Raw genomic sequence first — 20,963 nt, forward strand, 5'->3', positions numbered from 1 at the left:
CACGTTACACGCGGCGACGGCATGGTCTCTCCCCGATAATCTCACTGCTGTGAGCCACGTCAGGCCCGGGAGGGGGCGTCTGTCCTGCCGCCCGCAGTGTCCCCGTGCCCAGCCCCAAGAAGGCCGAATGACTTCGAGAACTAGCCAGCCGTGAGCGAGGGACAGGACATGTCGGGTGGGGAGAGGGAAGCGGAGACAGCCAGGACCGAACGCCTTTCCAGACTGAGGAGGAGGGGGGATGAGGACTAGGAACAGAGCTCGAGGGAAGGATGAACCTGGCCCCGCCTAGCGTGACCGTGGACTTCCGGGCAGGCAGGTGGAAATAGGAGATCTGCCGCCACGGAGTCGGGAGTCACGGGGAAGGACGAGCTGACCTACCGGAAGTACGAGGAGAAAAACTATCCTGAGTTTGAACCTGGTCATGGCGGGTGGCTGTTTATCAGCCGTGCGCCTGCCCACGTTAGCAGAGTAGAGGTTGAACTGGACTAGTATTTCTCAAAGTGCGGCCCACTGACCCCTGGAGCGGAGTCGCCTGGGGAGTAGAGGGCATTTGATGCAGACTCCTGGGCCCGACCTGCCACCGACTGGCTCCGAACCTGGGGCTGGCCTGGGAATCTGAATGCTCACTGGCTCCTGGAAACCACGGGTTGGCTTTCCCAGAGAATACGCAGTGAGTGAGGCGCTAATGAGGAGCGGCCGGGTTGTGACAGAGCCAGGACGTGCGGCCTCTGGGAGGCAAGCTGATGGAGGCTGGAGGGGAGCCGAACCTAGAAGCCACCCCACCACCGGCTGAAGAAAGGAGTGGGTTTGCTGGCCGCCCTGCCTGGACTGGGAGCTGGCTGCTGCAGGGTGGGCCATTCAGGCCCATGAGAGTGGGAGGTGGGATGGTGGATAAGAGGGTTTCTTGGGGTTTTTGTTTGTTCGTTTGTTTTTGAACAGGAACGAATGCAAGACTATTGTGAATGTTTGTGGGCTGCTTTACGGTAATCGCTGATAGAATTCAAAGACGAACGTTTCTTTCCAAAGATAAAAGTAAATAGAGTCCATACACAAAAAAGGCAAAACTAAAAAAGTAAAAGCAAATAAATATGTGTATTTTCATAAGAATTGGCTGACAAGTCAAAATATAACACAGAACAGGAAATGCAAATGGTAAAAATCACCCTATTGAAATGAAATGATTATTCTGTTAAGAAATAAAATGCAACAATGTGTATGAAGAACACCTAACACAAAATGACAAAGGTTCAAAATAAATGGTTGGTCAAAGATATAACACCAGGATTCTAATAAAAGGAAACAGGAGTGGCAAAATTAATATCAAAAGATAATTTAAAGCAAAAAGTATTAGGAAGGGTCAGGATACAGAGATAAATTACGTAACAAAATACATCATAAACCTTTATGCACCAATAACGTAGTACAAAAGAAAAAAGGACAGCCCAAAATCGCCGTGGGAAATTTTAACTCCTGCTACCTACCTAGGACAGAGTCTGAGGTCTTGACAGGGGTGTAGAAGAAAGAGAAAATACACCCAAGATAGAATTAATTGGTTTCAAATCTTAATGCCTGGCGCCACACTTCCAGAAGGATGCCTATGTGTCTAACACTCTGAAATGCAGTAAGCCTGGCTGAGGAACTAATTTTTAAATTTTAATTGAATGTTAATTGAACTAATTTTAATTAACATTCAATTAAAATTTAATAAATAGGGATGCGGTATAAAATTTTTTTTTCCTATTAAATGCAACTTTATTATTTGGTAGAACTACATTTTACTCTTTAACCATCGAAAATTTAGCTTCCAGATTTAGATATGCTGTAAATGTACAATAAATACTGGATTTTGAATACTCAGTGCAAAAATAAAAATGCTGAATATCTGACAATTCTTGTAAGATTTTATATTGAAATATAAGAACCTGGACATAGTAGGTTAAATGAGATATATTATTAAAATTAATCTCACCTTTTTACCTTTTTATGTGGCTACTAAAATAGAGAATTACATTTCTGACTCACATCGTATTTCTATGGGACAGTACTGCCCAACAGGACACACCTTGTTCTGAAGGTTCCAGAGAATGTTTGCAAGAACCGATCAAAACTAGATCACATTGTAGTAAGAGAAAATTAGAGTCCAAGAGACTTTAAATTCGAAGGGAACTTTCCTTTATTAAAAAAAAAGGAAATGAAGAACTAAAAGTCTAAAAATAAGAATGAAATGCTAAAACATCAACACCTGCAGGATGTAATCCGTTTTACCACAGTCCCGGATCAGTCATTTTACCCCTTTCGAGTCAGACACCTCTGAGAAGGGGATGCAACAGACCCTCTCCCTAGACAAAGGCACTCACATGAAGACTTATGTGTATCATCTGAGCAGGGCCACCTGCATCCAGAAGGCCCCGGGCTCTAAATGCCTGTGTCATCAAAAGTGAAAATAAATTAACTAAGCAGGCAATTAAGATTCAAGGAAAATGAAACAAACCCTTAAGGAAACTGGGAAAAGGAACAGCAAGATAAAAGCCAGGATAAAAACAGCAGAATTGTTAAATCCATGAGCTGTTTCTTTGGGAAAAAATTAAAACAAAGAAACAGCACCCTGCTAGAAAATAAATCAAGGAAAGAAACTGCGTCAATATTGTTAGAAATGAGAAGGAACATATGTGACCAAAAATAACACATTCAGGATTAAGGGAGTACTCTGCACAATTGCATACTAATACATTAGGAAAACTCAATTTTTTTCCCCTATAAAAATCCAAATTACCAAAATTGACAGAGGAAATAGAAAACCTAAATCAACCACCAAAAAAAAAAATTCCTGCATTTTCTAATATATATATTTTCTGCTCTCCAAAAAGGCAGCGAGATGTGGTGAATTTGCTTCTAAATTATTTCCAATTTTTGAGGTGGATTCCACTCTTTCAAGAGTCTGTGTTTGGCTAACGTTTCCTGGGTGCCTACTCTCAGCCCAACACAGTTGTCATGTAAGGTCAATGCTCCTGTGTCCCAAAAAACTGACTAGAAGGTCATCAGTTTCATCCTGGGAGGCACACCTGACCTCCCTAGACCTGACAAGGGAAATAACCTCTCTAAGCTTTGTGGAGAGATCTATCAACAGGAACAAAAATTGGTGTACATGTGTATATGTGACCATTATTTCTTCCAGAATGAGAACTCACATGCATGACAGTAGACAGGAAGTTATTTATGTAAACAAGGCATATAAATTTACTAAGAACCTCAAGACCTCTAAGTGAACAAAGATTTAAAAGAGAGAAGCTAACTGACAAAATGTTTACTGAAAGATATTCAAGCTCAAATTAAATAAGACAAGCACTATTTTATAGGTTAAATTAAACTGATTTTCCCCCAGAGCACACACTTTGCCTTGTGTTAGCCTTCTCCTCTTAGCTCTGGTGTGGCTGATTTTCCTGAAGGTTGTCCGGCTTTCTGAAACAGGTAGATGGCAATGTGCCGTATCTACTAACAGGGCAATGAAGGCATAAAATAGGCAGCAGCAGGCAGGACACACCACGTGCGGCTCATTTGTACGTGGTCTGCCTGTTCTGAGTAGGGGGTGATACTAATTGCTCTTAAGACAGATTTGCTTTGACGCCTAGAAGTGAACAGCATGGAGTAACAGCCCAGACAAATGCAGATTTTAGTAGATGATTAAAACAAAACATGTGCTTTTTCTCACTCCCCTGCTTGTTTAAAAAAAAAAGTGACACTGACCCTCATGTTGTCTGTGCCTTCCTGGTAACTAATGTTTATTGAGGAAATAACCTTTTACAGAGAAAAATCAATACTTCAGTCTTACCCAAGCTCCATCCTGGAGATTAAACTTTCTTCCTCATCAACTTCTATTTCTTATCTGCTTCATTACTTTGGAGTTTAGGCAGAAGCAGGAAGGGTCAAAAAAATATTTTTTTTTTTTTAAACTTGAACTGAAATTTTCAATTGCAGTAGCAGAGGACTGGTAGGTCTGGTTCCAAGTAGAGTAAGATGCCCAGGGCATTCGTTACAACCACACAGTGACCCGGCACAACAGAATTTTCTAATGGTGTCTCGTTAGGTATTAATGGCATTAAGTAATTACTGTCGAAGTGAACTTGTTGTCAAGGGGATGTAAACAAGCAAATCGTTTAACAACAAGATAACATGGCGATACATTAAAATTGCATTTTGATCGGATTTTAGCATGTGGTAGATTCAAAAGTGAAAAAAATATGTTCTTTACGTCATGGCTTGTGTTTTGTTAAGGACAAGTGGCAAGGACAAGTTTCAGTATGTGGCTTCTGCTTCAGCAGTCTTATGAGAAGTCTGCTTTTAAAATCTTCTACTGACAAATTGCACTTTTTACCCAAAAAAATGTATTTTTTTAGCTCTTTGATAACTGTTGGGAACAAATCCTCCCCCACACCTTCCTGAACAGTGGGAACAGGAAGTGGCGTGGAATTGGAGCAAAGCAAATGGCTGGAGGCTGATGGTTCCTGAGCGCCGGTCAGATTTTTCTTCACCTGATTTGCAAAATGTCTAAATGCACTCAACAAATAACTTTTCCTGCCTCAAAGAGGTTTGGCTGCGGTTGCCAAATTGGTGCAGCCAGTGGTTATGAAAACAACATTCACAAACTACTGGATCAAGTCCCACCCAATGTAGGAGTTAAGTATCTAAGCTAATGAACGCTTGTAAAAATTATCATCTAATTCTGCTTATTAAGGGGACACAGGTATCACTGGACTGACCTGATTACAATGGATCTGGGGCGTGTGTGGTTCTTTTATAATGCTTTTGGCCAGCAGCATTACAAACTGTGCCGTGGTGACTGGGGAGGCAGAGACGGGAGTGGTCTTCTAACCGAAACGTGGCCTCGCTGTCCACCTTCTTCAATGGTACAACTACAATAACATGGTCACAGCATTGCCATTTGCAAAGTATTTCTCAGACTCACGCCCGTCCTTCGTTGGCAGATAAAGTAACAGAGGCCGAGCAGTCTCAGCAGCTTTCCCTCTAGGCTCTAACAATGTTAAATTCAGAACAATGCTATTTCTAAATGGATGGAGGAAGGTTAAAAGCAAGCTCTTTCAACATTTAGTCAAACTTTGTAAGCTCTGCCAAGTCCTGGGGTCTCCCATTTGAGCAAGATTCTGCCCCTGAGAGCCTGTGGTTCTCCCTAGTGGATGGACCCAAGAAGGAGGACACAGTGGCGGCTGTGCAGTCAACCAGCGCCCTGCATGCACCTGCTGGATTAGATAGCATTCTACTGTCACCAGCCTGTGAACAGGGCAGAGAGCAAAGAGAGATCTGCTATTTCTAAGGAATATCAAAGAGAAACTGGCCCAGATCGTGAAGAGAAAGGAAGTGGAAAACAGACTTATAATTTGTTCTAGGATTGACCATCATCTGTGGGTCACAGATCTGATCTACTCCGAACAGTTACAGAACTAACCACCAGGGCTCCTACTTCAACATCGTGTATGTAGGCTCTCAACACGAATGTAGGAATGCAGTAATACCCTGGAGTATGAGAACACCATCTGAGAACAACTGTTGGTTAGGGGGGGTTACCGCAGTAAAGTCCTACGTCCATCTTACTCTGGAAGGTAGAGCCTGGCTCCTAGCCAAGGAATGTTCAATCCATTACACATACACCTTCTGAACAGGTGTGGATCATTTTGTTACAAAGACAGGATGGGAGGGGAAAAAAGCCACTCAAAGTTTCAGTAATTCAATAATTTATTCCTCTAAAAAAGTGTGTAAAAGTATATAGCTCTCATTCACAAGGTATATATGAATGACATTTAAAATGGAGGCCTTTTAGTATTGTTTCTTTTTATCAAAGTCTTTAGTGTACTGTACCAGCGCTATACTGTAGTTTTAAATGAACTTCACATATTTTTGTATTCTTTCAAATTGTTTGCTATATATAAAAGAAGCTCACTGCAAAATGCTTGAAGGAAAAAAGGAAACAAAAGAAATTCAGAACTTCCCAGAAATGTACAGCTTTTACATTTAAAAAAGGTTCTGAAATATACATACAAGCATGCTGCACAATCCCACCCTCTCCCTTCCCCGCTTCCCCTTTTTAGTTCAAACCATGGTAAGAGTTCTGATTTCTGCAGAATTTCCAAAATTAAAAATAAAAAAAAAAAATAAAATAACTTCTCACTCTGTAGCAAATCCAGGGCTTGTACATTTCAGATTAATTCAGTAAAAAACTCACAAGTAAAATAATGCATATTTAAGGGAAATATTATACAGACTTTTTCACACAGAAGTACATAATAAGATTTTTTAAAATCTATTGCCATTCATTTATTTTTGCACAAAAACGTATAAATATGTCACCAGCTTTTCTTAACTTAAAAAACTTAAATAAAAGACACCAGATGAAAACTACCCTTTGCTGCCTTTTTTTTTTTTAATTTTTGTAGGGGTTTTTGTTTTTTGTGTTTTTTTTTCTTTTTTTGCTTAGAATTGGGTTTCTAGGGAAGAAAAGCCCCTGCATTAAAAACAGCCCATATTAAAAAAAAAATTCAAAGTTCTGATGAATTCTGGGAAAAAAAGCAACCCCAAAGTGGTAAAAGATTACAAATATCTACTTTACAATTTGTCTTCTCACCAAGATAACTTTATACAAGTTTACAATCTTCATCATCTTATGCTCTTCAAAAGGCCTTGAGAATTTTCCTTTCTGATTAAGAAAAAATAGCACTGCAATATTTTTAAAGTCAATTTTACACTGTACATATTAGATACAAATGGTGTGATATATCAGATTTTTTTAACCTATACATTGCGAAAGTCACCCCCCCCCATTGGTGGCACAGAGAATAAAATTATCCATTTACAAGTTACTTCTCTGCTTACATATTCCCACCACACAACTTTTTTTAATATAATGTTTTAAACGTTAGATTATTTCAAGAAAAATACTTTTACAAAATCATATCAGTTATTACATTTTTCCTTTTTTTTGTTTTTTTTTTTTGTTTTGTTTTGTTTTTTGTTAATAACCAGGATATGGAAGTCTCTTGGAAGAACTTTAAAATTTGCATGATTCTCTCCACAGATGACTAGAGCTTAACAGCCTGACCAGAGTGGCTTGCGGGAGGCAAGCCCACGCCCACTGCCCTCAGACAGAAATACGCTGCGACATCAGGGTCAGAAACGGGGTCTTAAAGACAACCCTCTTGGGCCTGGAATGAGGAGTCATAAAATACTTCAATTAGCCATTAATGCTTTAAAAAGGCATTATTTTTTTTTTTTTAAAAAAAGTCCCACCACAAAGGCTCAACTTCAAGTACTAATTTAATGGTTAAGTTGTAATATTTCTTTGAAATAATATTCCTATGGTCCAGAAAAAAGTCACCATATTTATAACTGATTTTATGAGCAAACACTTTCAATTATGATATGTACATGAGTCCCTTTTGAGCTAATGAGAGGAGAGACCTGGCTTTCAGTAAGAATTCACTAGAAAATATATTTCCGTTGTGACTATATAAAACTAATGAAGGTACTTGCCTCCATGGCTCTGGGTTGAGCTTGACTGCCTTCTGTATAAAAATGTTATCCTTCATGAAACGCTGGCCACTTTTAATAAGAAACATGGCAGAATGTTTACCCAGTTTGTTCTTAGTAAAGCCTACTGCTGGGTGGTTTTGAATATATTACTTTTTAGGCATATCTCCCCAATCTGTTTTCACTCCTTTTCCGGCTTCTAGGACAGAGGTATGTAGTCAAAGAATCCTATGGTGGATCTGAGTTGGGTTTCAGCTACTGTACCTGGTCCTCATGGATTAAAAAAAAAAAAATTAAAAAGTCACAAAAAACATGACAAAACAACTTAAAATAAATAAACAAAATGAAGATGCCTCCAGACCTTTTGTATCTACACACAGGTATGAAGTCAACCAAAGCATTCATGCCGATCTAGATGGGAGCACTAGGGAGACAGAAACCCCATTATGAAGTCATATACTTGACCTGGTTCTTATCTTTAAAAAGTCCCAGATTATGGAGTTCGGTTAACCCACAGGCCATACACCAATAACTAGAGGATTTCATCCAAAAGGGCTAAACTGCCCTTGTTTTTAAACAGAGACTGGAAACACAGACTCTTGTGCAAAAGGATACTGTCTCTTCTGTTTCCCTCTTAAAAACCAACAACAAAAAAACTTCCTGTGGACCAGTGGTTTGGGGCTGCACACACCATAACCCTGGCTAAAAGTCACTGCTTATGGAAGTCTCCAGGTCCACGAGAGAAGTGTCAGTGAATCCCTCTGGTAATGAGCACTGCAGAGGAGTAATCACAGTGCAGGATTGTAGAGCGTGGTCTCAAGAAGAGGACGTGGGGCATTTGCAGAGTGGAGCAGGCTCCTCGGATGAGGCTGCAAGAAGGAGGAACTGAGCCAGAGAGAACAAGTGCTTTTCCAATTAAAGTATATTCATGATGGCGTTGTACAACTGAGTGAGCACCACAAAGTGGACGGGAAGGCAGGAGGTGCGGTCCTGGGTGGCCGGATTGCACGTGAGCCAGGACAGAGCGTTGTACTGCTCCAAAACAAACCTGCCAGAGAGAAGACACAGGTCAGAGGCATAGGCGCAGCAGAGGAGACGCTGGCTGTACATGTGAGCATTCCAGATGTCAGCGGGGGAGGGCCTGGGTCATTCTTGCCCTCGGCCCTGCGGTCCTTCCTTTCACGCACCCGCTGCACCTAGCCCTGCACGACTGCCACAGGCGGAGTCGCCTGTGCTGTCTGTATAAAACGGGCACCTGGTTTCAAGGAATTCATTAAAAAAAAAAAAAAAAAGGCAGTGAAATAGCTCATGGATATCTTTATATTAACTACTGAAATGATACTGTTTTTCATACACTTGATATTATTCTGATATAATTTTGATACAATTGATATAATTATTAAAATTAACTTCAACTTATTTTACTATTTTAATGTTGCTACTAAAAAAATTTAATTAGATATGTGGTTCCCATATGTGGCTCCCATTCTCTTCAACAGTGCTGCACTAGAGACCCTGAAAGCCAAAATCATGTTGATCAGGTTTTTGCTTAATTTTCAAATCATTTAAGAGTTACCAAACACTAGAAAAAGCTTGCATATTTCCGTAAGGTACATGAAGAATGTTTATGACCTGCGAAAGTGCAAGAGAATTAGTGTACACTTCTGGGAGAGATGTCCCAACTATGGAATTTATGTTCCAGTTAATTTTATTTATAAAATCTGTGTCAGGGGGAGTAAAAAAGATGTTTTCAAAGCCAAGTGCTTGAGGTTCCAGGCTCTGTCTTCTAACCACCCACCCCCTAATTCTGATCTATTTTCATCACCATAAAATGCCTCCTTTAAATAGGAAGCAAGGGCAATTGTACTCGTACATACCTATGTAATTTAACAAAGTATACTATCCACTGCTCACACAGGGGGACTGCAGCTTTCACTGGCTAATTAGACAGTGCTCCCCTGCACAAAAGGCAGTACACTTTCCACATTTAAAACACCTTGGAAAAACAAAACTGAAGGAAGATTATTTCAGTAATCTTGTACAGTTATGTTGCCTATGTCTGTATCTACCTTAAAACATCAGATGTGGTTTTGGAGTCAAGAGGATGTGGAACCCGCTGAGAATTCCTGGCAGGGAGAAGTTCGTCCGTCTGTGCTACAGAAATGTGGTGATGCAGCGAAGCCTGGCAAAAGAACAAAGACAGTTACCTTCCTGGCCTCATCAACCACGGAGCAGGAAAAAAGGCAGACCCACATCTGCTCGCAGCAGATGCCCCCTGGAGTCCTTAGAAGTCACTGCTTCTAGAAGCGTGAATTTTAAACTCACAGTAACCCAATGTGATCCCATTATATGTAATGTAACTCCATATATAGCTTTCCAGCAAATACAAATGCACTGCAAATGATTAGATACCATGCTTCTTTGGGTTTTAGTCTCTAAAAGGCGACAGGGTCTGGATATGACTGGTTGTCTCCTTGTGGTAGTCATTCAACATGTTCTTCTAACCTGACTTCCCATAAGCTGACAGATCTAGAGGCTCAAATTAGGCTCAGTTTCTTTCTGGGGGAGGGAGGGAAACAGGGTGCACGAACACTTCATAACAGATGCTGTGTCCTTCTTACCGCATCCTATCATAAGGCAACTAATGTCTGCTGTCCCACTTGAAGTGCAACTGATCACTGGGTAAGAGGTCATCAGCATGCTCCATTCATTAGAAAGTTCCCCAACAATTTTTCACCTAATGGCTTTAGCATAATTTTACTTTCTTAAATAATTGAGAAATACAGTATGTGAAGGAGAGTTAATATAAATGCTTTTCTATTTTTTAGTTGCCAGATTAATGAATTGTTGCTCTAGTAGCTTCAGAAGGTGACTGAGAAGATGTTCTGGTTTTCAATACAATTATGAACCCATATATTTGTTTCAGTCTCCTGCTACCACTGCTCTTCTTTATGTTCAAATTGTCCCATAATTGGTCAATGGGAACCCTCCAGTAGGCTCCTGGATCCTTTGAAGTAACTCTAATTATCTTATGTAACTTTTTTGCTTTTCGGTGTGACAACATATCATAGGTTCATCTTGAATATTTCTTACTTCAGACCTACAATCAGTCCTTTCTTCAAAGGAACTCTGGTTCTTTCAAATGATAAATGGTATTTCAGAATGACAACTATAGCAAGACAGTTGTTTATGGATACGAAGCTGTTACTGCTCTTAAGCTTTTTCAGTAGACGGAGCTAAAAAATGTGCATGCTTTTCTTAAGAGGAAAAAATAAATCTAGGTTCATCCTGACAAGTCTAATCGGAAATAAAGATGACATGGATTTTTTATGTAACTTCCTGGGTTTCATCATAGCATGTCATAGCCATTAAAGGAAATTGCTTCAATTGTGTTTGGTTTAACCTCTCCTAGTTTCTTTTTGGAAACACAAGCAGGTGTGTGCATGCACACACCTTATCACAATTACTATAAGGTAATCTACACTCAGAAGACTGATTATACGACAACAGTACTTGCTTCGCTGTGGATAACTAACACCCCACTGAACGGATATCCTAGTTCATCCAACTAGTCCCTTACTGGTAAACGATTCGGGTGCTTCCAATCTTTTACATTTTTCATTTTTTTTGGTGTTGCCAGTTTCTTCTGAACAGACCTCCAGAGGTGAAATTGCTGCATCGATAGGGAAGCATGTGGGGTTGTGTCACCTGGCTTTCCTACTGGCACCAGGGCCATCTCCCCCACAGCCCTGCCAACAGAGCATATTGTCAAATTTCTGGCTTCTTGCCAATCTGTGGGTGAGACATGGATTTCATTCCAGGTTCTTTCATCCAAACTGAAGTGAGAGATCTTTTGTTTTAACCCTTAAATTCCAAGATCTACAAGAATGAGCACGTGTCAAGGTAAATTTAGCTGCCTCCTGCCCTACTCTAATGAAGAAGCTGAAGCCTATGGCAGAAGGGGAAGAGATCAATGATCACCTCCGCCCAAGCTCACCTTCAGCGATGGCAATGCAGCATGGACTGACACAGAACCAAGTGTCCACCCGACTCATGCCCTGTGGACCCCACCAAGTCTCCACGTTGGGTTAACGTGATTGCTTCCTCTGTGTTAATGGCTTTGGGTTCCTCTCTTGATTTACTCCCCACCCCACCCCCCACGAACTGTATTTAAAATCCCCTCAGAGTATAAGAAGATGTGAAAGAAACAGGGAGCACAGTAAGACTGTGCTAAGATTCAAGTTTCTAATCAAACCCGAATTTAAGCATAAGACCCTCCTCCCCAAAACTTCAAACATGACACCAAACCAACCTTTAGGAAGAGGGGGCACTGGTTCTGAGCCTGCGGACACGATGACCAAAACCACTGCGGGAGATTCTCCGCTTTGGCAGTTGATACAAAATACCCGAGGGCCAGAGGCTGCTGCTTTAGCTCCTCAGGTGCCTCTCTAGAGAGAAGACGTTCGCCCTGACTCTGCAAAACAAAGTCCCAAGAGCATGATCAGCACTTATCACTTCGAAGAGAGCTCGCAATTCAACTTTTTACCAAGTCACTCTGCACACTGTGGACCCCCTTCTGGCAGCCTTTCACACAAAAACGCCAGGTGACTGAGAAAGGTCAACAGGGGAGGCACGTGGTCTTTGCTGCATGTGAAGACACCTGATGAGAAATATGGCCCAGGCAGAAGGTCCCAGCAAAACTAACTACATCTACGTGAGTCAAGCAAATACAGATTTATTTGCTCTGGTTTCTTTTCTGTTCAAGTAAGATGGGTTCCATGGCATAAGGCATCAAACTAAAGGTGGAAAGGAAGGCCTCCGGCAGCTGAAGACACCCCCACACCCAGGTGCTCTTTCACCAGCAATCAATCAAAATACATGAGCACACCTGTCTACTGTCAACAACACAGATGTTAGGAAAACGTTAACACTGCACCACTCCTTGTGTGACAACAGTGTCCCTGACCCCCCCAGTGGTGTAAGATCTGCTCAAGAAGAGGCTTTGTTTTAATTTTCAGCAAACTCCTTAATACGAAACCTCTGTGAGAGCCTTACTGTGCATTTGGCAACTGATATTTTCCTCCTCTTTGGTTCTTTTAGCTGGCTCCAAGAGCTGAAAATTACTTTTTATGCAAGCAGTAAGAAGTCATCGTTTGTTTTCAAAGGCCTTCTGTTCGGAGGAAAAAAATAGTCCTCAACTATCACATCAAATTGTATTAATTCTGAGTTGATCAAAAAATAAAAACTTACTGCAACCCTGAACAAATTCTTTCTGCTGTTGTAATGCCTTAACTGGCTATCAAAAATTAATGCTTCAGGGGCGCCTGGGTGGCTCAGTGGGTTAAGCCTCTACCTTCGGCTCAGGTCATGATCCCAGGGTCCTGGGATCGAGCCCCACATCGGGCTCTCTGCTCAGTGGAGAGCCTGCTTCCTCCTCTATCTCTGCCTGCCTCTCTGCCTACTTGTGATCTCTGTCAAATAAATAAATAAAATATTAAAAAAAAATTAATGCTTCAGAAAGGGGAACTACTCTGAGAGCTGCTCAGGGGTCACTGGGCTGCAGGTGCTCAGGACAGAAAAGGGCCACCTGACCAGCTTCAGAACATGCAATCTCGGACTTCAGGGCCTGAGGGTCTGACAAAGGCAGAAAGTACAGCAAAGCTCTGTTTCTTACAAACTCACATGGCAATTCAAAGACCAATTCTTTGTTCCTGGATAAGCTAAAGTGCAACCAAGGGCACTGAAAGGTGGTTGTTATAATTTCCATTTCACAGATAAGGTAAATGAGGCTAAGAAAGGCCAAGAAAGCTTGGTCAAGGTCACCATGCTAGAAGCTGTGCAGCTGTAACTCGGAGCTACGTCTATCAAACTCCAGGGCATGTGTTCTTAGTTGCTATGCTATTTGCCTCTAGAATTCACATTAATCCTAAATTAAAACTATCTGACATAAAATCTGAAATCTTGGTTCCTATCACAACAATCTCCAAAGAACCCATAAACTGTCATTAACTGACAAATGATTATGGAGGAAATAAAGACGTTTAAAAAAAACTCTTCCTTCTAGAAAGGAGGACTGGGGGGCAGGCAGTTACATGAGGGTAAGCCTACTGAGTCACTCTTTCCTGGTTTTATGTGCTCTATGACTAACATTCTAAATCTTCTTTCTTTTGACTGTCCCTCAATGAACTCCAGGCTGGCAACGAAAGTCCCACGGACAGAAACCTAAGTCCTCTTACTACAACTCTGTCTTTAAATGAGTGTGAGAAGAGTTGTTTATGCTTGCCGAGTTTAACATAGTAGACAGAGCCATTTTTCTATGTCTTAAACCATCAATCTCACAATATTTTAAATAAAACGTACAAAAGAGTGAATCATCTAGCTTTTAAACAAAGTTAACACAAGCTACAGCAGAACCTTTTACTCTTCGATCCTGTTAATCCACCTCCAACATCCCTGGGATATTTAAAGATGAAAACTAGTTGTCGGCTTTGATGTTTTTCCTTAATACTGGGGCATGAGCCTGGACACATCTCCAAAATCAACCTTTCATGGGCCCTTGCCATTTTGAAACCCGGCTAAAAGAAAGACTGGAACTATATACAAACTAAGGCACCATGACATGAAACAAGAAGAGTAAAACTCGTTTCAGAATAATCAGAAAAATCAACCAACAACAATGTGTTCTTAATTAAGACAGTCACTTTACATGTTAAATAAGCAGGGCTGTCAAAGTAGCCCTGAAAAGTCACTATTTTGGCAAAAGTAAGTAAGTAAATAAATAAATAAATAAATAACTGGGAAGCAGCAAGCAACCAAACCTATTTTTTGCTGAGAAAACAGTCGTTGGGAAAAAAAAAAAAAAAAAAAAAAAGCCTCCCTGCTGTAATAGGACTATTCTTCTGATAAAACATATTCATCAGGAACATTTTTCAGGAATAATGATCCATTTCTTTCTAATTCCTGCCTTCAATTAAAACAGAACAACTAGAGAGTCACTTTTCCACACTGATTTCTCTTGTACCAGGGCCAAAGACCATGAAGAAGAAAGGTGCATGAAGTAAAGAGACAATCACCCTTCTGGAAGATTATTTTCCCTGAAGGCTGAGGTTGTTTTAAACAACCTACTTTAAATCATCCTTACCCGACTGTGCTGGAAGTGAGAGCCCACACCAATTCCAGAAGGAGAGCCTGGGGAAGGAACTGGGGAGGAGTTGGGAGAGGAATGGAGGTTCCCAGTCATTAATATGCCAATATCATTGTCCATATCATCTGGGAATGGAAGGTCAACAAACATGTCATCTAGAAAGGAGGGAGGAAAAGCACAGAAATTTGAAAAATAATCCATATCCACAATTTAAACAATATTCAGTTTTGTTGGCCCAGGACTGTTACAAGCACACACTGTTAACAACTTGGTAAGACTTATTAATGTGTTGTCTACTGGATGCAAGTTGCTGAGAATTATTTTTGCATTTTGTATTCTGTTCAATGATCTTCTAATGTGAAGTATTAAGAGACTGGAGAAATAAAGAACATAAAACAAAACCCCACACTCTGTGTAGCTTCCAAAGACACATAATAAGTTATGGCAAAACAGCTAAAGAAGCAATTTAATTATTAAACAAAGTTAAAACTGACACCATCTAAGAAAACAGCAGACTCCATCTACATATCCAATTAGCATCTAAAACACTGGAGGCTGAATTAATACATATTAATAGGTGTGAACTTGCCCTGAAACTGGAGGCCTATTCCAAAAGCAGATCAAAGCATGATGTTTTCATTAAGAAATCCTCTCCTACATTATAAAAGTAAGGTACACACACAGCAGAAAATTTGGAAAGTATAAAAAGGGAAAACTATCACCCAGAATGCAAGTACTGTGAACGTTTTTGCTATGATTTTTTTTCTCATATTGTTATTCCATTACGATCACACGATGTATAAAGTTTGGTATCTTTTTACCACCCGCCCTAAACAGGAGTAAATGTGGGTAGCTATTAAAAAAATCTTCAAAAAACAATGCAAATGGCTATATAATACTGGGCATTTTAGTTTATAAGTAATCACTACTTAACAAATGCCTTAATAGATAATCAAACCAAAGAAATCTATTAAGAATAATCAAATAAGGAGTTGTTTTGGAGCAAATTAAATTCCCAACAATTAGCTAAAGACAGGAGCTATTTCACACTGTCTGGGAATCTGCAGACCTCTCAAATCAGATCAGTGTTTACTCTAAGAGTGGCCCCCAGGTACCAGGCACGACCAGCCTGGTATTTTTTTGCCTTTGGGGAAAAACTAATTACACAAGAGAGGAAAATACTTTTTTGGTCCTGGTAATAGTTGTACATGAATCTTCGAAACCAAACAGATTCTCCAACCTTCAATCCCCTCTTCGTATTTTTTTATGGTTTTTTTTTTTTTTTTTTTTTTTTTTTTTGGAACACATGCAGCAGCCCACTGACTCCCTGCTTCAGCTCTGCATGTTGCTGGAGAATCTGAGCTCTATGCTTCTATGGCCTTCCACACTCACCATTATTGGGGCTAAACCCATCTTCATTGGGATAGTTGGCTGGAGCCACCTGGATGGTTGATGATGTTGGGAACACCAAGATGTGCGTACAGGAAGCATCTTGAGGGGTGTTCAGCTGAGATGACTGCATGTTCAGAGCGGTACTTCGGCCAAAAACAGAGCCCATCGTGACGGCATCTTTAAAATAAAAAAAATTTTTAAAAAAAGGAAAAAAAGAAAAACCATCAGTTCCTTCTGTGCATCAGTAAACAACTCCAGAAATGAAGTTTTAGGAGGACCTGAGCTAGAGAGACAGGAGTCTGACACAGACTCAACACGACTGCTAAGATGGATACACATTTACAGTTCTGCCTAAATGTGTAAATATCTCTTAAAAAAAAAAACAAAAAAAAAAAAACAAAAAACAAACAAACAAAAAACAAAACAACCAGACTCAGAGCATACAGTTATGATAACCCAAGCCTCATGTCATATGGGAAAGGTTAAGCTAAAACTGGACTGTGCCCACTAAATAAGTTTTAATTACTTATGTAAGAAGCATTTCTAAAAATAAATCTCCCACTTTCTTCCTGTGGTTGCTCACAATTTATAAAGGACTGTTCTCCTAAATGATACAATTTTGTAGAAATGGTACCATTCAACTAATAATTATGGTAACTAGCATTTATTGAGTGCTCACTACATGCCAGATTCTGTGCTAAGCTCTGCATTCACCAACGTCACGTCATTCAGTCATCACAGCTACCTTGAGGCACGATTATTATCCACATATCATACGGAGGGCAGAGAACAAAGAAGTTATGAAATATGCCCAAGTGGCGCAGGCAACAATGAACCTAGGGTCTAAAGAGGCCAACAGAGGACATCTGCTTCTCACTGGACTGATGACAAATAAGCTCGTTCTCACAAAACGCTACTGGTTTTTATAGGGAGTAAGTGGACAGGATGTCCCATTTGATCAGAGGCATATCCAGAGAGTAAGAGCAGACTGAAAAAGGTAGAAAATTAGATAGAAAATTGCTTAGTTATAAAATTATCAAATAGCTTAGTTGCTAATTTTTTAAAATCCTATGGCCACAATCTTTTGGCTATCCATACACTGGCACTCCCATTTACTGAGCACTTACTCTGGGCCAGATATAGCATTAATCACTTCACCTTTCTACTTGTCTCACCATTCATCCTCAACCACATCAGAAAGACTCAAATATCCTCATGAGGCTGCTCAGACATTGCCAAGTATTTGTCTTCAAAAGAATATTCAAATATGTATCATGACAGTAGTGTTCCCTTCTGGAGGGTGATCCTCATATACCAGCAACAATCAGGGTCAAGCCACAGTAACTGGCCATGACTCTAAGAGCTCTCAGTCTTAGACTCTCTTCCAAATGATGGTCAACAAAGACAACAAAATCACAAACCCCTGCCTTTGGAAGAGACCAAACTTCCATTTTTGAACCCTAAATACAATCTTCTCTCACAAAGATAATGAAGATCTATTCCACACTTGTCTGTAGACTTAAGTTTGAGTGAGCTGAACTGATGTGATACCTAATTACTGAAACTGACAAGAAGAGATTCACCTGGCATCACTACGAAGGACCCCTGGGGCTCCATGGCAACCAGGCAGGCACTAAGGATTGAAGGAGAGTCTGCGGCAGAGATCCCACACATCCGGCACACGTCCTTGAGCCGTTTGCTGATTGTCTGTAGTGAACATTCTCCAAGGAGGATACTCCAATCTGAAATCAAATATCACGGCCATACTCAGTCTTCAGAAATTCACAGACAGGAGGCTTAAATGTTTTACCAGATTTGCTTGGTAATTGAATTTCCAGGATTGGCCCTAAAGGGAATAAGGCTTTGTACAGGTTCCCCTCCTTACTATAAAGAAGACGTTCCCTGACCTCTCTTACACTTCATTAACAAAGGAACAAAGGCCTACTATTGAGTAGACTGAAATCATGTCTGAAATGAGCCGGAAGAGTCCGGCGCACACCCACATAGATTTAGGTGCTTCAGATGCTTTTTCATGATGAGGCCAACTTGTTCTATCCTTCCTTCTCCCCTCCCTTCTCCAGTTCTGGTTCTTGCACCCCCCCCTCACCCTACCCGCCAACCCTCCACTTCCCCCTGCCCCGCCTCAGCACTTTTCCTTAGAAGAACAGCTCGTTGGAGGCAAACCTCCGTTCTGTTTACTGTTGTAGACTGGCTGTTTCCATGAAAGGCAAGCAGTACAGAAATAAGGGGAACCCTTCTTAGAAGGCCCAAGGGAGCAGATAACAATGGGTGTGAGTGAAGTGCTCCAAGTGACATCACACTAATCGTTCAGATTAAAATGCTGGCACGAATTCTCTAATATTTGCTGACTGCCTTACACAAAGGCACTATGTGTCCTCAGAGAACTGTAGAGGGTTACGTTACTCTGGGAATGGAAAAGCCCTTAGTCTTCTCTTTGACCCCCACCACACATGGAGCGTGCCTTGCTCCTGCAGCAGCACATGCTGTCCATGTCCCGCCCCACTGTTCCACTGAGGAAAGGCTACTCCACCACAGGTTTCCACTTTTACGTAGTTTTATCAAACATACTGTGCTCCCTTTAAAGAGATGAAAGGAACAACTGTTCCTTATTTCATATTCCTAAAGAATCTTATGCTGAAGTGGCTGAAATAAAAGTGAAATAAGACATGAAGAATGTATTTTTAAAAGCCACAGAAAAATCAAACAGGCATGAGTTTTTAAAACCAAGTGAGAAAGAAAAGGCAGTATATGTATTTTACCACAGATACTCTGGTGATAAAAAACAAAAATTCACAGAGTTGACTCTGAACTCTGTAGGCTCACATACAATACTATCCCACCGAAATGCAACACGGTGCATTTCGTGCACCGTGTTGGGGACCTCAGGTCCCCAAAGGAATGAAATGTAGATTGGTAAACTGATTTCCTGTATACTAGGCTCTTCTCGATGTCTTTAACCCCTTAAAGTACATTGTCTCTCAACTTTTTGATGGGATCGGTCACACTTATATTCTTTTCCCCTAAGAAATAAGAAGAGTATGCCCCTGCTTTAAAAAAAAAAAACAAAAACACACACACACACACACAAAGGAAGGAAATGGCCGTAATAATTATCGAAAACACCAAGTGACTAGACTAGGAGGCTACATTTTTATCCTCTCTTCTTCTTTTCTATTATATTCTAACTTTTCCCAAGGGTTAAGAGCAGCTCAAACCCTTTAAGAGATAAGAGCGACTATAAGGCACACCAAGAGATGGGACAGGAAATGTCCCGACAATTGAAATGATGAACCCCCAAATGTATCAGACCTCCAGGCTCCCAACAGAAGATTCATTTTTAAAGAATATTATACTTGGGGCGCCTGGGTGCCTCAGTGGGTTGAAGCCTCTGCCTTCGGCTCGGGTCGTGATCTCAGAGTCCTGGGATCGAGCCTCACGTCGGGCTCTCTGCTCAGCGGGGAGCCTGCTTCCTCCTCTCTCTCTGCCTGCCTCTCTGCCTACTTGTAATCTCTGTCAAATAAATAAAATCTTAAAAAAAAAAACTTAAAAAAAAAAGAATATTATACTTACAAAAGGCAAGGGTAATATTTTCTATTGGCCTATAGTATAACTAGTAAAAAAAAAAATCTTACACACAATAGATTCCTAAGAAAACACTTATACTTATTTTCATGTAATATATGTATAAACTGCTTTTCAACCCTAATACTTAGCCTACTTGAGCACTTGCTACAATGCAGGTTGTATCTGTTATCAGGGTCTTATTTCAAAGATTTCATAAATATCTGATATAAATTTCATGCAAAGAAACAATATGTGCACTCTAATATAAGGGCTCCACAAACTATAGCCTACGGGCCAAATCCTCCTCAGCACTTGTTTTTGTAAACAAAGTTTTATTGGAACAAAGCAAAACCCATTCACTTAGGTGTTGTTTGTGGCTGCTCTGACTTTACAATGGCAGAGTTGACAGGCTGCAACAGTGACAAGCTGGCCAGCAGAGTTGAAAATATTTACTACCTGGCCCTTTACATAGAAAGTTTGCTGACTCTGCTCTAATATAGTTGAATGCACAAAACCACCAGGCTAATTTGTGACATATGATTTGCTTTTGTGTAGACCTTAAGGGGAACAAAAAAAATTTCTCCCATCTATATGTATACACTAAACTTTTTATAAATGTATATTAATTAATAAGGCTTTAAAAAATAATCTAGAACTATTCATACTGCTCACGTAAAATAGCTATAGTAAGACAGCAAACGAGCTTGGCTCAAAGCCAGGTAACACCGCTGCCAGTGGTCAGCTGTGCTGTTAGTTATTTTTACTGCTTTGTAACTGACTGTTATATTTATGATGGGAACTATTAGTAGCGGGTAGGCATATGGGGGGATTCAACCTAAAAAGTCTATTCTCTTAGGCGTCCAGACTGAAGTCTATGAGACAGTGGCAATGTGAATAAAGACCACTCCAACTTGCAACGTTTTGTCCTTGTAAATCAGGATTACTTTGCTCTTGTGCCACCAACACAAAATAAATACAAACTGTATCACCATCAATCACCAAAAAGAAATAAAAAAAACAGAAGTCTATTCTTACATATGACTTCTACCATCATCCACAATCTCCCATTTAAAGATTCGTGTTAAAACTGATTTGATCTCACTGACTCAGTACGTAAATAAACGTCAGAAGTCCTAATTTACTATCACTTTAATATTAATAAAACATTCTTTTTCATATCTTTTATATTGGGGTTCAGTAGTTAAGATTTTCTTTGGTAAATGGTTTTGTTGATAACGAAAAGTTTAAAAACTGCACTTAAAACTACATTTAAAAGAATCCGAAAATACAAATCTGCTTTATTCTT

At 40.3% G+C, this 20,963-nt stretch overlaps 1 protein-coding gene across 3 annotated transcripts in view; it reads right to left on the reverse strand.

Annotated features, from left to right (window-relative positions):
- Positions 1 to 1,083: 1,083 nt before the first annotated feature.
- LOC111156534 (mediator complex subunit 13 like) overlaps positions 1,084 to 20,963 on the reverse strand; it is a 324,386-nt gene continuing 304,506 nt past the window's right edge. For 2 of the 3 annotated variants that reach the window (XM_022517494.1, XM_022517493.1), the window contains exons 21-26: positions 17,656 to 17,814; positions 16,073 to 16,249; positions 14,678 to 14,835; positions 11,849 to 12,010; positions 9,606 to 9,718; positions 1,084 to 8,584 (exon numbers count right to left, since the gene is read on the reverse strand). In XM_022517494.1, the coding sequence (XP_022373202.1) occupies positions 8,452 to 8,584; positions 9,606 to 9,718; positions 11,849 to 12,010; positions 14,678 to 14,835; positions 16,073 to 16,249; positions 17,656 to 17,814 (902 nt within the window). In that variant the 3' untranslated portion in view covers positions 1,084 to 8,451. The remainder of the gene's footprint in view (positions 8,585 to 9,605; positions 9,719 to 11,848; positions 12,011 to 14,677; positions 14,836 to 16,072; positions 16,250 to 17,655; positions 17,815 to 20,963) is intronic. The other variant, XM_022517492.1, reaches the window with a different exon arrangement.

This window comes from Enhydra lutris, unplaced genomic scaffold, assembly GCF_002288905.1.
Source record: "Enhydra lutris kenyoni isolate GAN:26980312 unplaced genomic scaffold, ASM228890v2 scaffoldscaffold46, whole genome shotgun sequence".
Lineage (NCBI taxonomy): Eukaryota > Metazoa > Chordata > Mammalia > Carnivora > Mustelidae > Enhydra > Enhydra lutris.